A 16,142-nucleotide genomic window follows, 5' to 3' on the forward strand; every position below is an offset into this window, starting at 1 on the left:
AGTCATTTTTAAATGGTAGACACCAAGGTCACTTGTGGTACTTTTCGGATTAAAATCTCAATTTACTTTAAGGTCAATCCTGTGTGACTGTTGATCAAACATTCAGCATCAGGCTGCAGCTGATTGACTGAAGGCAAAAGAAGCAGTGAAAAAAACAAGAGCACAAGAATAAACCAGGACCTCAGAGACCACTAAATGACACACAAGCTCAAACATGTTTTCGCAAGGATGTAGTTATTTATGAAAATGCATGGACACACGGGTCTGCAAAGTCTTTTAGCCACTAAGTGTCACCGCCTTGATCACATTAGAAGCTGGCAGCCACAGGTATGCAGAACCATGAGGACTGGAGGCTCCGCAGCCCTGAGAAGCAACACAGTGACCCACATCTAAAAACCTCCATGGGATTCAGATCTCATTTCCTGTATCATTATATCTGATAAACATGAAATGGGAGATAATGTTTTGGTTTATTTTAGACTTAAAATGAAAACTAAAAGACTAAATTAGTCCTTGGTGCGTTTTACCAGACAGACAGACAGCATAAGGACCTTGAGTCACTCCAGCGAATCAATCACATGTTTGACCACCTATGCCTCTATTTTTATAATAGAAGTTTCTTGCGGCAGCAAGAGTAAAATATAAAAACTGTCAAAAAATAGCATCTAAAAGAAACCTAAATAACAGAAAATATACTCAATATCTGTATTGGACCTTCATTTGCCATTTGTCCTTGAGCCGGATCTGGACAAAGTTCGGGGGATCCACGATGTGATTGTGAAAGAAAAAGGCAGAAAGAGACAGAATTTGCCAGCACGCAGTGTACTCACCGTTTTTGACAGGAGCTGTTTTTTTTATAGCCTCCTCCTCGGGTTAGGGATGGAGAGTCGTCAGCTGCGTCCCTCCATTGCGCCTCAGCAGAATCTTGAATGGAAAAAAGAGGCGCACAGCCACAGGTTGCAGCGCTCACTTACAGAATCAAACGCTATGTGAGCGGATAACAACCGGCCGTCACACAGCTCTCCAAAGTGGGGACGCCTCACTCAATTGATCCCGCAGACTGGCCTGTTGCTGATGCGCAATCCATCCATGCAGCCCGATTCCAAAGTTGTCAGCGCGGCGCGTAATTACCGGTTAAGCGCCTGCGAAGCTGTGCACAGCGGGGAACGCGGCTCCTGCGCGTCTGTGGAGACCATGACTTGAGCGACAGTCTGAGAGCGCGGTTGCATGAGTCAAACAAACTCTGTGATAGGATGATACAGCCTCTTCATCGGCTCCCGTGGAGGTGGGAGGGAGACAGTGGGGTACCGGGTGTCGTGTCCGTGATGCAATGCGGGTACCATCAGTGCGGCCCGCAGTCTTCTCCAAATGTGCAAAGGCTCCGGCGATCCGGTCATTATGCGCGGAGGCGCGGCGCACATTCGTCTTAATTGGCCGCAGACGGAATTATCTGCAGAAAAATGAAAACACTCTGAAGGAGAAAGTGGTGTTTAATGTTTCTGCTCTGTCTCTTCGTCTGTCTCCCCCCCCGTTTGCATGTGCCAGCACACAGACGCATCACGGGTCCATTAGTCGTCCTGCGTCTCGCCAGGCGCAACAGGAACGGAGGAAAGGAAGACTTGACTAGCGCTTTTTTGAAAATGGGGATCATGGTGCATGCCCTCAATCTTCCCTCGCCCTTCTTGTCGTTTTGACAGCTTTTAAACCCAATTGAGTTGCAGCCATTGCGTCCTCCAGCTGCGATCCCCCTCAAAAACAAAAAAAAAAAGAAAAAAAAGCTTGTTGTCCTGTCAAGGAAAATATCTTTATCTAAAGTCTGCAAATATGAGGTTACATATTTGGCCCTTAGAATAAAACTGTCACGTACAGGTTACAATTTTTTTGTGTCTTTACTGAGATGTTTCTTCATTCTTGCTGATAGATACATCTTATTTGTCATTTTCAAACGTTAAATGAAATTAAAACATTCGTACCTAAAAACCTACTACTAAAAAATAGTTAATATATTCAACTACACAAAAAGTGCCTAAAATGTGTTAAAAAAAACCCAGAACAAAACATTTTTAAACGTAAGCTGCTGTTTATTTTTGGACAGAAAACAAACCAGTAAAAATAACTAAAAAGCGAAAATGCTTAAACATTGACTGACATGACGCCATCTTTGTGGGAGTGTAATATTTTAACAATTTAATTCACATCTGTGGTTAATTATAAGATTCATCGTTAATTTTGGTTCCGTAGATGTTTGGATCCAATTCACTAACCTAAAATGGATCCAGGACATCTTTAGACAAAACCTCAACCAGAGTGACTTTGAGATAATTACCTGGATACTGAACAGAGCAATGGAAGTTTTCCAGATTCCTTATATTTCTAGCAAGATAATCAATTGTCCATCAAATGTGTGTACAAACAACCAGGTAAACAAGAATTAATGGCAAATCCATTCACATTTTTGTATCACATAGTTCAGTCCACTGTTGTTTTTCCACATCAAAACAATACAAACAGAACATTATTAGAACATTCAGTGTTTCCACACATTGGACTGTAATAATGGCCATTACGTGTGTTGCCGCTCTAATGCACTTGGTTATTTTTACGCTGTAGTAAAATAAACCCACCATGCCTCAATCCAAATGGTATTTTCCAATATGGATATATCTTTCTTTTAATGATTTCAAAATTGTATAGGTCAACTAAATTAACAACTTGCCTCAGAAAGATCAATTGGGTTACATCGTAGGAATATAAATCAATTAAATCAATTAACGTGTAAATGTTCTTTCATAATGTTTAATAATTAATCTCTAGTCACAAATATGAGTTCCGACCCGGATAAGAATGGAAAAAAGTGCTGCTGATATCACTTATTTCTCATTCTCAGTGTGAAACACTTTATGTGTGCCGACTAGAGAAGTTGGACAGCCTCCTGCTCTCAGGCTAGATAACACTTGCACTTCCCACTACTGAATGAGAAGGTGGGAAATCAAGTGGGGAGACAAAAAAGAACACGCAGCTCCTTTCCATGAGGCACTGTAACACTGAGGGCATTCTCCACCTGGCACATTCCAGGATTAACCTAATGTGGGCTCACCAGGAGAAGCTGAGCTGGACATGGCTTTGAGCAGTGAGTACTCACCCTCAAACTGTTGCTGGACTTGTCATAAACTGGCTTGTAGATCCACAGCTAAGTGTTTTTCTATGAGTTCATCCAGGTCTCCTGCTGCTCTGGATGGTTGCCTGTAAGGTGTGGGACACTGAGGCTAAACCCATAGCTTTTGTGTGCAACAGAGCTGCCAGGAGAGCATTGAACATTGTGGCAGAGCTGGAGGGTGCACTGGTGAGGGAAGAAATGTACCTTTTCTTAACTTTGAGATCATTTTTGGCAAAACGTATGTGTTTCTCATGAGTCTTTTTTGATTCTTACCATAACTCATCCACAAGCCTGTTGGTTGCCTGGCTATTGTCCCGGTTCTGCTTCCTTTCAGAGTGTGTGCGCTGACTTGATGACCCTTTCCTCTCCAGTTCTGCTTCCCTGCACTGGACTTCATGCTGCAACATGGGGAGAAAAATCTGTATGTCTTTAAATTTGTTATCTGCAGTGGAATATTTACCAGTTCTTGAGTTTGTGCTCTATCAGACAAGATTAGCTAAATATTTCCCTTTATGACACATTTTGTGTTTTTGTGTGTTGTTACAGGAGCTGGAAAAAAGAGAAGATATTGTTGTGTCATTGAAGCTTCTTTCTGAGAATATAAGAACTATAAGAAACTCAACACAATCTGAATGTGGAACTTTATTGCTGCAGAGATTAGAGAACAACATCAGAAACTATTTGCTCATAATCACAAATCTTCAGCTGAATGTAAGAACAATTAAAACAAGCTATTATGTGGAGCACCTAAAAACTATATTTTTGATTGCAAATATTTAGATGTCTGACATGCATGACACAGTTTTATTTGGGGGTTTTTACTTTCTGTCTTTTTTTCTTAAATTAATTCTGTTTCTAACATGCAATACTTATCTTCCCGCTTTAAGAAAAAAAACATCTGAAGGTTTTTTTGTCATGAAAAAAAATTCTAATATAATTTCACAGCACACGTTTATAAGCTACTATTTTTGATTTCCACTTTATTATGATGCGCTAACAACTTTTTCCAGTGGCTGAATTTCCTGGTTTCTCATAAAAGTACGACTTTCTGGAATATCCCCTCCCTGGAAGTGATGATGTTTAGTTGTGTGACTTCTAAGCTTCCTTCCTGGGAATGTGACAGAGATAATATTGCATAGTTTCCCAGTGAGACAGTCCTTCTAAAAAGTCACGAGTAAAAGATGTTGCTTATCCCAAAACACATGTATTGCAAAAGGGGTGCATTTAATTTCATTTTTGTGCATAATGTCTTAACATGACCTTTGATTTTTTCAGGTTTATGTGTTTTGCCTGTCATCAGCCTCAGCTCTTCCTGTTTTTTGTTTGGACCAGCAGGGGTCAGTGCTTCCTCCATCATTGTCTTGTGTTCCCCAAAGCACCCAGAGTCTGAGAAGAGTCTTGGAGAGCTACAACCAGTTGATCACTGGCAAACTGGAGAGTTTCACTCTCACGTTGGGAGACAGATGCACCTCTCAGTGACACAGAAACAGCTATTTTCCCCTGTCTTCAGTTCCAAGATGTTCATAGAAGTTAAATAAGAACTGGTTTCTGTTCTCTAATATTAAAGTTTGATCAGACCATCTAATTTTAGCTTTTTGTACCAAATTTATTTTAGCTTATATTTTTTGACACACATGCCTATAAACATTCATTAAGTGACACTACATATTGCACTTTACTGGGTTGTTTTCAAACGCCACTATTTATTATTATATTACTTCTATATTTAAGCTTATATTGTATTCTAGATATGTATTTGTTCTTCCCACCTTTTTAAAAATACATGTTTCATAAGTATTTGCCTATTCATTTTCTTAAGTATTTTTTTGTAATTGTATCAGAGGCTAAAGCTACACTTTGAATCATAAGGACTGAAAATAAGTACACATTGTTACATGTCATATATTTGAAATTGTTTTGAATTTATAGACAAAAATCGATTTTTCTAAATAAATATCCTATTTTTTGAGGTGTTTTCAGTTGTTTTTGTGGTTAGTTAATTTATATTTCAATTTTATTTGGATAGCCCAATATCACAACATCAGTCCTCTCAATGGGCTTTTGTGTGGATACATGTAGGGTAAAACATTAGATAAAAAGGATCATGAATACATACAATTCAATAGAAAAATTCTAAACTAAACTAACTAAACTAAACTGGACATCCCTGTCCTTAGACCCTCCTACGCAGTTAGGTGACCCACTGGATTTATGGTGAACCTTCCAACGTCTCATTTCCTTTTGCTTTAAACCTGTTTTTTTCTGTATTATTAAACAATAACAATAATAGAAAGAATAACAAATTGCAGAAATAAGTACTCAATAAAAATTAAGTGTAGACACATATAGCCTAAAAACAATTAAAAATGACACAAAATTTGTTTGCAATTTGTGCAATTACGCAACATTTTGCATTATTTAAAGGTTTGACTTTCTTTTAGTCAATTCAGTAACAAGTTTCATTGTAATGATCGAATTATTTCCTGAAATCCATTAATTCTGGACATGTTTTTCTAAGTCTGGGACTTCTGCATTTAGTATTCTAAAATTTGGTGTGCAAAAATAATTAAATGTTTTGTTTCTTTTCCACATTTTACCTTAAAGGGAAAACCTACATGTTTTTTTGAATCAATGTTTTATTTATGTATATAAATGTACACATAAACATATTGCAAACTGAAACCGATAGATACATTTGGGAAAAAAATGCCCATTAGTCCCCTATTGGGTTTTCCTAACACTGATGACGCAAATGACGTCATGGTTTAATTGGTTGAGGTCTCACCTGCAGGTGCAGGTGGAGGGGTTTGAGTTTACCGCCCCGGGTCAGTGCTACAGTGAACTGAGTCAACGACTTCTTCATGATTTTAAATGACCACGTTAGTCTTCTTTTCTTTCAAATCGAGCGGCAGAATCGCAAAGAATGACAGAAAAAACACCTTTGTTGCACCACGGCCGGAACTCCGGATCCGGTCCAGATCCGCAGGTGTCCGACCTGACCGGGCTCCAGGGGGGCAGAGTGGCCGGGCGTCCGGCGGGCCCGAAGCTCGGAGTCATGTTTGGAGTGGTCATCCCAACCCTGCTGTCCATGTTCAGCGTCGTCGTGTTTTTACGCGTGGGTGTGTGTCACGGACAAACGAAACCAGAAATGATTGGAAAATTACTTCTTGGAAAAGCTGACCTGGAATTACAGGATTTGTCTTTAATTCCTTAATTTTTTTATTTTTTAGCTTCCTTAATACTTCTTTTTACCATTCATTTTTAAAGATTTTATTGCACTTTAAGTTGCAAAATGATTAATTTTACGTTTCAAATTGAAGCACAAGTAAAACAAATTAAATTAAGATTTCAACTTCACACCTGTAATATGCTTATTTTTCCTAATAAGGGTTCCTGGTAGATTTTCTTTTTTCTTACAGTTGGACAATGAAGTTATCATTAAAAATCCTTTATTGTGCTTAAACTCAAATAGCTTGAATGAAATGACTTGAATATATCAATGTTTTTAAAATATCTATTATGAATTTATGGAATTCTTTCTTGCAGGATTTGTTGTGGGTCAAGCTGGACTGTACCACTCCATTGCCATGTTTATGGTGGCGTACTTCATCATTACAATGACTGTTCTTTCTGTTTGTGCCATCTCTACCAACGGGGCTTTACATGCTGGAGGCGCTTATTGTATCCTTGACGAGACAAAAGTAGCTGTTTTGTGTGATTTTTTTCTTATTGTTTCCTTCTGTTTTTCCTTGTGCTGTCATTTTCGGAGACATTCTTTCATTTTGATTCCCAGACATGATCAGTCGAGCCCTGGGCCCTGAGTTTGGAGGCAGCATTGGAATTATGTTTTTCCTTGCCAGCGTGTGTGCATGTGCTCTTTACATTTTGGGTTTGGTTGAGGCCATCATGACTACTTTTGGAGTACCAGAGGGTAAAGTCCAGTACAATGTCAGATATCTTTGCATGAGTGCTTTAAAGCAGTACTTTCTTCTGACTGTCTCACAGAAGATGCTGCGGTTGCTGCTGGTCATCAGGTGTTGCCATCGGGGTACTGGTGGTGTCTGCTTTACGGCACCATTCTGCTTTTTCTGTGCTTCATTGTCTGCTTGGTGAGACCTGCATATTTTACTCTAAAAAAAGTTTTTTTTATGTCTAGTTTTGGATTATTTTGTCATTTTTGGTCGTCTTCACAGCTGAGAAAAAAAAGCTTTGGCATGTTCTTTTAAATAATGTTTTAAAATCATATTGGAGGTGAAATCCTTCACCTTCAGCCTCAGAGTTGCTAAGTTAAGAAAAAAAGAGTCAACTCTGAGTGGAAATTATAAATTATTATAAAAAATGACAATAATTCATAAGTGGCTATTCCATTTTTGTTTGATGTTAATATTCAAACAACGAGGTGAATCCAGAATTTAGATTTAAATTTATCATCCTGTAATTTATTTTAGACATGACTTCATTTCAAAATAAAATTTATTTAAAATATGAAAGAAAAGAATCTGAAAGACCCACTTCACTTATGTTTTGATCTATTGTAAATGCGTTCCCAGGGGTGTTTTAATTATGATTATCCATTTTTATTTTATTTTAGGTGCTCCATCAAAAAACTGCCCCAATAATATCTGACACAAAAACATATTGAAAATATTAGATTTTGAACCTAACATATTGTTAAAGAATGTTGATGGTTATAAGCTTGAAATAAATTTTTTTGTGTTTTTACATTAAAGGTAACGATGGTTGTCTACTATAGCAACAATGGTAGACTTCAAAGACTGTTTTCAGAAGTAGAAATAGTGTCTAAATATTCTCTGAAAGGGTATTTACCAGATATTATAAAGAATGAATGTACGCTGTTTACTTAAAACTGTAACTTGTCTTTTTAGGTGGGAGCTCACATCTACGCCAAAGCCACTTTCTTGATTTTCATCATAGTCATGGCAGTCCTGGCTTCTGTGTTCATTAGTTTCTTTGTTCTGGAGCCCACTGTGGTGATTCTACCAGATACTTTTCATGTTAACAACACCAGCCCAGCCACTGCTAATTACACTGGCGTCAGGCTCCGCACTCTGGAGGGCAATCTATTCTGTAAGTGTCCTTAGCTATTATTGGTCAAAATGAATCTGTCTGCTCTCTTAGAAGGAAGGGCTGAGGCAAAAATATTGTCTTGAAGCATATTTCATTTCCAAACTACGGGGGCCCTGAAAAACATAGTTAAATTTGAAAAAGCAAAATTAATAATAAAAGACATTACATTTTAGAAATTAAAATGAGAGAGACTGAAACATTTAAAAAAAAAAAACGTTAAATTTTTGAAAAAGAGGGAAAGCAGAAGGATGTTTTGCCTGCACTCTGGTAAAGAGTTGATTGAGAAACCACCAAACCTTTGCAGTGGCTGTAGCCAGAAGCTGGAAGATATTTCCAAATAACTTCCAGCTGAAAAGGTGAACAAACATCATCCAATCAGTCATGTCCCAAATACTTACCTTTTCCTGTTTATGTATTTGGTTAAATTTCTCTTTGATTTCTGGAAACGTTTCCTTTTTATATTTTTTAAAAATCACGTTTTGGTTTCTGGTATTTTGTTTAGATTTCTGAAATGGAATGGTTTTTATTATTATTATTATTTTTTTTTTTTTTTTTTTTTGATCTTTAATGGGCCTTTTCTTTTAGTGATTCGTTGATGTGATTTGTACTTCAGGGCCACCATACTAAACAGACAAATAATGCCTTTTCAGTTGTATAAATTATTTTCCTTCTTTAAGCTCATTACACGGTGGACTACACCACCGGTGACCTGATGAGTTTCGCCACTGTGTTTGCTGTCTTGTTTAACGGCTGCACTGGGATCATGGCCGGATCAAACATGTCAGGTATGACCTGAGAGAACTTGGGATGCAATACTGTAATTTTTACGAAACATTAGACACGTGTGTTCAAGTCTAAATTTATGAGAAAGCTTAAATATTTTGGGGATTTTCACTAATGTGTTGCATCATAATCCAATATTTTCTTTTGTCTGGACACCTTCGTATCGGATGTCACTGTCTGACAATATTGACTTTTTTCCCCCGTAATTTAAAACATCAGAAAAGTTGTGGATTCTGGAAAATTACATTCCATCAGTTGCTTTTTTAAAAATCAACTTTGGCAGACAGTCAGTGTAGTTCTAAAATATTCCATTTTAATAAGTGTGAACTTCTGGCTTTTGTTATCCAGGTGACCTAAAAAACCCCAGCTATTCCATCCCGAGAGGAACGCTTGCAGCCGTTCTCGCAACTTTCATTATATACAATCTCATTAGTCTGCTGTCTGCGCTGACCTGTGACCGGTGAGACGCAACACAAATGCACATAAAACACACAAACATATCATCAGGGGGCTGGAAATGTCTTTGTAAATGCCACAATAAGAGACTGACATTCGCTGACTTTTATTGGTTTATCTTCTAAAGTGAATCTTAAATTGGATTTTTTTTTTTTCTTTCACTAATCACACAGTTACCTTCTCCAAAGAGACTACAGTTTTCTGGGAGATATTAATGTATGGCCGCCAATGGTGACAGTTGGAATCTACTCCTCTGCCATGTCTGCTGCAATGAGTAGCCTCATAGGAGCTTCCAGGATCTTGTACGCTCTATCAAAAGACAACTTATTTGGTGAGATTTTTCTTGGAATCTATTACTTTTCAATTTGTGTGATTAGGACTAAAAAAAGCACAGACTTTTGTCTAATTTGCCAATTTGACTAGGAAGATACTGAAGTATTACTAGGCCACCCAGGAGAAATGATCTCCCTAGTGTGTCTATGGTCTGTGTCCTGCTGATTGGACATAGCTGTAACGCCTTACTTGGACAGCATCTGAGTGGCATTTTTGCCAAACAAACTCAACTGGCTCTTCTCACTGTGGAGGAGTGCCACATCTATGAGTTTTCCCAGATGGCTAATCTTTGCTCCCTGTAGCTAAGAGAAATTCCAGCTACTCTGCAAAGGAAGCTCATAAGATCTACAATCAGATTAATTCTGTAAACCACAGCTAATGGCTGTTGGTGAGAACGTAAACTGACAGGCACATCAAAAGCCTTGTCCTGAGATGCTGCTCTCTCTTGACTCTGTAGACTGGTTCAAGGGCAGCATAGCTGTGGATGCTGCACCAATCCATCGTAAACATATGTAAACAGCCATAAATAATACGTCAATGGATTCTTAATCAGAAATGATCAAAACGTGACAGACTAGGTAATGTTGGTTTAAGGAGACATCAGTGCCAAACCTTATCAACAAAACTTTTAAAGTCTCACTCAGATCATCTTTTCATCTATTTTCAAAGCATTCCCAGTGGTCTTTCAATTACGATGATGCCGTTTTTAGGCAAAATCAAATGACCTGTGTCTTTTTCTATGACATAGTTTCTGCAGAGCGGCAGTAGTTCTTTAGAAATTTGCCTTTGAGTTGTGGGCGGAGCTATTGGTAAGTTGTAAGCCCCTCCCCCATTTCCCATCACAATCTGTTCAAACGCTTTCCCACTAGCTTACAGCCCTTCACACCCTTATCACAATATTGGCAGTGTGATCAAAATGGCGAGCAATTTCTATCCAGCCGCACAGTTTTGATCCAGATGCAAGGTCAAGGAGAATGAAGACGTAGATTGATCTATTTGCCTGCAAGTGAATGCATCAGAATGGAGAGGAGCAGGAAGCTTGTGGCTTTCTGATTGTAGCTCCTGACTCAAATCTATTTGAATAAAGAAACATTCAAATGCAGTTTTAAGCTTAATTTTCTGAATATATATATATATATATAATACCCCAGAAGAAAAATGCCACAAGGACATGTTTAAAATACTAAGAACGATTTTTTTGGAGTGGCTCTTTAAACATGCTCCTATATTGGATTGTTAAGAAAATCTGAACTGATTGGAGCAGGAAGGTAAAACGTGATTATTCCAGTAGGTTCTTCCTTTATTCCGATATTTTACATTATGATTGAGGCAAAGCAGTTGATCTAAAAACAGGGGAAAAAAATGCTTCTTTGTTTAATTATTCAGCCATCTGCATATATGTGATTTTTGTAAGATGTTAAAAGCTTGTTTTGAGCTTAATGTCTCATTGTCCTTGTAGGGATATGTTCATTTGGAAGGCATCACTTTGCAGATGGCAGTTCTGACTTTCTATGAAGGAAAAAGTCCTTTCATTGTGCATTTGGCTTCAAAAGTGCAGAATGACTCACTTGTTTGTCTGATTTGGTGTTTGTGAGTAATAGTTTTCTCTTCAGGAGGCCATATTTTGCTTTTAGAAATCAAATACATTTACTCACATATACATATCCTGACTAGGATTACATTTTATCCTAGTCTAAAAAAGGTTTATTAAAAGGAATGTGGGGAGAGTACGTTCAAAAACTCACAAGTGTCGCAAACCTGAACTTCCACCTTTAGGCCATGCCTGCTCAAAGTCAACTTTATTTGTAGAACACCTCAAAGTGCTTACATAAAAATACATTTTTTTTTTTAAAACAGTAAAAATAGCAGTCATAAAAGAAGCCCCTTAACACACATGCACCTTGTACAAGACAAACAGGGAAAAATGGTCCATAAAATCAAATTAAAACATGCTGAAATGTAAAAATCACAGAAAAGCTAAGCTATAGAGATGTTTTTTCTTAAATTCCTCCAAAGTGGATGAAGCCCTCACATCCGTTCCACAGGTGAGGCCCACAGTGCTGGAATGTGGCCTTGCCGTGCAATTTTGTTGTTTACATTTTTAAAATGTTTAGTTGAAAAAAGTCATCAAATATTTTGTTAATTCTTACATCATTTTAGGTGTATTTTTGGCACTTGCAAAGAAAACCGCTCGGAGTGGGAACCCCTGGGTGTCTGTGCTCATTTCGTGGCTCTTCGTACAGGTGAGGCGCTGTTGAAGGCGTGGCCTGACAGTCCTTCATGCACAAATGTGATTTCCTTTAAAACTGTATGTGCACAAAGAGGTCAACGCTATTTCTTTATTGAAATGGTAAATGTGTTGACAATATAATCAACACATAGTACAGAACAGATTACAATTGGAGATTAAATAGGAAATGGTTTGTAAATTATGTGCAGGCCAATGTGGATTTTTTATACTTTTACAGAAGTGACAGGCTGGAACATTACAGAATATTGACCACAAACACTTTAAACATATTGAATGATCATCCACTTTTAGATGTTGATAGGCTTTTTATTGTTGAAGGCAGGCAGAGCTGAATGTTTTCTTGTTATTTATTTCTTCCGTTCAGTCTTGCCTCTTGGATTTGGTGCTCTTAACATTTTTTTTGTTAGGTAAATCATTTGGTTCTTATTTTTTATTAGTACTTTAAATCATTTTCCATTTTTCTTCCACTAGGTGGTGCTATTTGCTGGAAAATTGAACACCATAGCTGGCATTGTCACCATCTTTTTCTTGTTGGTTTATGCTGCTGTGAACCTGGCTTGTTTGGCCCTTGAATGGGCTTCTGCACCAAACTTCAGGTATGGCGGACAATAGCAATTCTCTCTTTTGGGGGAATGTGTTTCACCTTAGAACTTTTTTTTTTGGTCTTGATCCCTCATTTGTAGACCCTCATTCCGCTTTTTTACGTGGCATACCTGCACTCTTGGCATCCTTGGCTGTCTGGTCATGATGTTCTTGATCAGTCCCATTTACGCTTTTGCCAGCATAGTCTTCATGTTGCTCCTCTTGATGCTTATACACTACCTGGGGCCATGCAGCAACTGGGGCTACATAAGCCAAGCTCTTATTTTTCATCAGGTATATGATAAATTTACCTACATTCCTAACTATTAGTAGGAATTTTTGAATGACTCACTCATTTTTCCTGCTGCAGGTGCGCAAGTATCTGCTGATGCTGGATGCTCGAAAGGACCACGTGAAGTTCTGGAGGCTGCAGGTGCTGCTGATGGTTGCAAATCCTCGCAGCAGCACGCGCCTCATGACTTTTGTTAATGACCTGAAAAAAAGTGGTCTCTATGTGCTGGGACACGTAAAGCTGGGATCCCTTGGTGAGAATCATTGAAACTCGGGAGGCTTCTGTGTTTAAAACATGACTTCAGATTTCAGATGCAGATATTTTAACAGGAGCAACGTTTATGTTCGATGAATTATAATTTTCACTCCTTGGTACTCAAATCAATTTAACTTTTCTTTGGTGGGAAAAAAGGGGCATTTGCAAATAGAATGAAAGTAATAAGAGACGTTGTGGACCTAATTGTGTTTATGTGATTGTGCAGATGGCTTGCCTTCTGACCCACTGCAGAGCTATTACGACTCCTGGCTGTCTTTAGTGGATCATTTGAAAATTAAGGCATTTGTAAACTTCACTCTGGCCGACTCGGTCAGACATGGAGTCCGGAATCTGCTTTTCATTTCTGGCTTTGGTAGGACAATATGAAAATATTATCATTCATTTTTCTCCATAGTTTGTTGACACAAAATATCTCCTGGTTTCTAGGCGGAATGAGGCCAAACACCCTTATCTTAGGCTTCTATGATGACTGCATCCCTCAAGATAACTTGTGCAGTGACCTGCTCTTGTCTGATGAAGGAGTAGATGCGGTCTGTCCGATTATAAATTCTGGGCAGCATCTTTCTCCGTTTTTCCCTGATGTACGAGGTGCTGAAGAACCCAAAGAGCTGAGGGAAGAAGAATATGTGTCCATCATTGCAGATGCTCTCAAAATGGGAAAGAATGTGATTCTGGCTCGTTATTTTAACCAGTTTGATCGGCAAGAAGTGCTGGGTTTAGGGAAAGGGTTTAGAGATCACCAAAAGGTAAAAGGGCCATTCATTGATGTATGGCCTCTGAATCTGCTTCAGCCTGGCAGCCTTGGATACGTCAACATCTCCTCATTATTCCTGCTGCAGCTGGCCTCCGTGCTCCAAGAGGTCCGTGCCTGGAAACAAGCCAGTCTCCGCCTGTTCTTGTGTGTGGAGGCTGGTGGCAGGCTGCAAGAAGAAGAAGAATTGAGGCTTCGGAGTATGCTAAAAGAGTTGCGAATATCAGCTCAAGTGCAGAAGGTGGCTTGGGATAATGTTGTGAGACTGCACTGGCAAAGAAGAGGTGGGGAGGAAGATCTGGTGGAGTACCCACAGACTGATGAAGAGAGGCTGAGGCGGCAAAGTGATAAGGATGACTCTGTTCAGACCCGCCTCAGTGACGCTTCGCCCACGCCAGATGAGTACATTTGCGCCGTTAACAGTCTAATATTCCGGCACAGCTCTCCTCAAACTGCTGTGCGTTTCCTGCATTTGCCCCACCCCCCATCGGATGCACGCCGCTATCGTGTCTACCTGCATCAGGTGGACTTGTTGAGTAGGGACCTTGGCCCGACTTTGCTCATCCATGGAATTACTCCTGTCGTCACAACGGATTTGTAGATTATCAGAATCAAACTATCCCCATTTTTATGTGCGTTTGTCACCGGATTTCAACTACGGTTAATCCCACATTTAACATTGATCCTGGTTATATTTGCACATTTTATAAAATGAAAGGAAATTGACAAAAAGTTCTGAGCTGACCCATTGAGAAACTTTACAATTTTACTTTTTAAAATAATAAATAAAAGGTTTGTCAGAAGTTGATCAAAAAATGTCTTGAGGTTCTTCTGTAGTTTAGGAATTGTCACGTTTGATGACAATTATCCAAAAGAAAGTCAATGATATAACCGCACAGCTATGGGAAGAAATTATTTTTAAAAATGTATTCAAAATGTTTTTTTCTTGACATATCTGTGACGTATGTTGCTTGATTTGAGAAGAATTTGATTCGTTTTGCAGAGTACTGACACCCGCCCACACACTCCTGAACAGCATGCAGGATGGTGTGTTGTCACAGATGGAGGCAGGGTTTGGCGCCATCCAAAAACCTTGGCTGCCTAGCATGTTAGCATGTTTCTTATGCTTTTCATGCTCCAACATTAAGTAAAAATCACAAAGAAGCAACAATTATCAGAAGGCACTTGTGTCAAAGGTCTCTTTCATCTTGAGCGGCCATCAGTAGAGGAAGAATGGAGTTAGCCAAGAATTTGCATGAATGCTGATGTAGGAAAAATACTGAACTGTAAGAAAATAAATTGGTCTTTAAATGCTTGAATGGTGTTTGTGATTGCAATTTCTTTTAAAAAAAGTGTTTTGAGCACTTTCAAATGCATTTGATTCAAGCTGCACTTATAATATAGCTTTGAGGAGGCAAACTGTCTTAATTTTTATTTATCTGAGAGTGGTGAGGTGATTTCCTGTCTGAAAAAAAGCTAGTTCCTCACAGGTAGCATCTTTGATGTAGCAGAAATTGTAGTTTTCCGGATGCATTTCAAATTAATGTGCGAAATAGATGTAAACTATAGAGTCTAGCGGTGGTAGATAGTTTAGAGGTTGTGACAAATTGTCAATAAAAGGGCATTTAACAAAAAAAAAGACAAATTCAATTGTTTTCCTGTAGGTGACCATGAGGATCAATTCATTAATAAACGTGAAACTTTAAATGAATAACTTTTTTTCAATTTGTTAGACAATGAAGCAACAATAAATATTAATTTACAAAAAATAGTCATACGTCAGATTAGAATAATTTAAATAATTCCATCTAATTAGATTTTTAAATTTAATTTAACAAAATCACAAGCTTAGGTTATTTATGTGTTTTACTGTTCATAAAAGTCCACAAATGACTAGAGAAAATGTGGCGACAATATGCAAATGTCATCTGTACAATTTTTAATGAGGACTTTCCATTATTTCATCTGAGATTGTCAAAGATAATGCAGATTCCCTTTCATTGATTCCAAAATGCATTTTCCTGATGGAAAAAAAAAGTCATTCATGACTTGCGTCACATTTGCAACAGAATCCCATATTTTTTATTTGTGTATAATCATCCGCCTACATCCCTGCTGACGACCTGTATGTGGGAGAAAGAGCGCTCACAGACGGAAGCAGCTCCTAGTGCTG

The 16,142-nt window shown here is 38.4% G+C and overlaps 3 protein-coding genes across 9 annotated transcripts in view; 2 read left to right on the forward strand and 1 right to left on the reverse strand.

The window, feature by feature from the left end:
• clcn2a (chloride channel, voltage-sensitive 2a) overlaps nt 1-1,778 on the reverse strand; it is a 55,679-nt gene extending 53,901 nt beyond the window's left edge. For 4 of the 6 annotated variants that reach the window (XM_078935192.1, XM_078935191.1, XM_078935190.1 and 1 more), the window contains exon 1: nt 831-1,778. The gene's annotated coding sequence lies outside the window, so the exon portion shown is untranslated. The remainder of the gene's footprint in view (nt 1-830) is intronic. The other 2 variants (XM_078935193.1, XM_020711093.2) reach the window with 2 other exon arrangements.
• Nucleotides 1,779-2,980: 1,202 nt separating this feature from the next.
• Nucleotides 2,981-4,742, forward strand: thpo (thrombopoietin). Its single transcript, XM_020711095.3, has 5 exons — nt 2,981-3,130; nt 3,219-3,343; nt 3,492-3,578; nt 3,704-3,868; nt 4,433-4,742. Exons 1-5 carry the CDS (start codon nt 3,118-3,120, stop codon nt 4,634-4,636), a joined length of 594 nt encoding a protein of 197 aa, XP_020566754.1. The 5' UTR covers nt 2,981-3,117; the 3' UTR covers nt 4,637-4,742.
• A 1,154-nt stretch (nt 4,743-5,896) lies between these two features.
• Nucleotides 5,897-15,288, forward strand: LOC101161090 (solute carrier family 12 member 9). Of its 2 annotated transcripts, XM_023965406.2 has the most exons (15): nt 5,897-6,276; nt 6,704-6,838; nt 6,951-7,088; nt 7,163-7,266; nt 8,044-8,245; nt 8,923-9,030; nt 9,377-9,488; nt 9,658-9,815; nt 11,978-12,060; nt 12,540-12,664; nt 12,752-12,944; nt 13,021-13,195; nt 13,424-13,570; nt 13,645-13,964; nt 14,058-15,288. In XM_023965406.2, exons 1-15 carry the CDS (start codon nt 6,081-6,083, stop codon nt 14,568-14,570), a joined length of 2,709 nt encoding a protein of 902 aa, XP_023821174.1. In that variant the 5' UTR covers nt 5,897-6,080; the 3' UTR covers nt 14,571-15,288. The 2 variants fall into 2 exon arrangements, with proteins under 2 accessions (XP_023821174.1, XP_023821173.1); XM_023965405.2 differs by having other exon boundaries at nt 13,645-15,288.
• The last annotated feature ends 854 nt before the right edge of the window (nt 15,289-16,142 follow it).

The sequence above is a fragment of the Oryzias latipes genome, chromosome 17, assembly GCF_053564925.1.
Source record: "Oryzias latipes strain Hd-rR chromosome 17, Olatipes_Hd-rR_3.1".
Lineage (NCBI taxonomy): Eukaryota > Metazoa > Chordata > Actinopteri > Beloniformes > Adrianichthyidae > Oryzias > Oryzias latipes.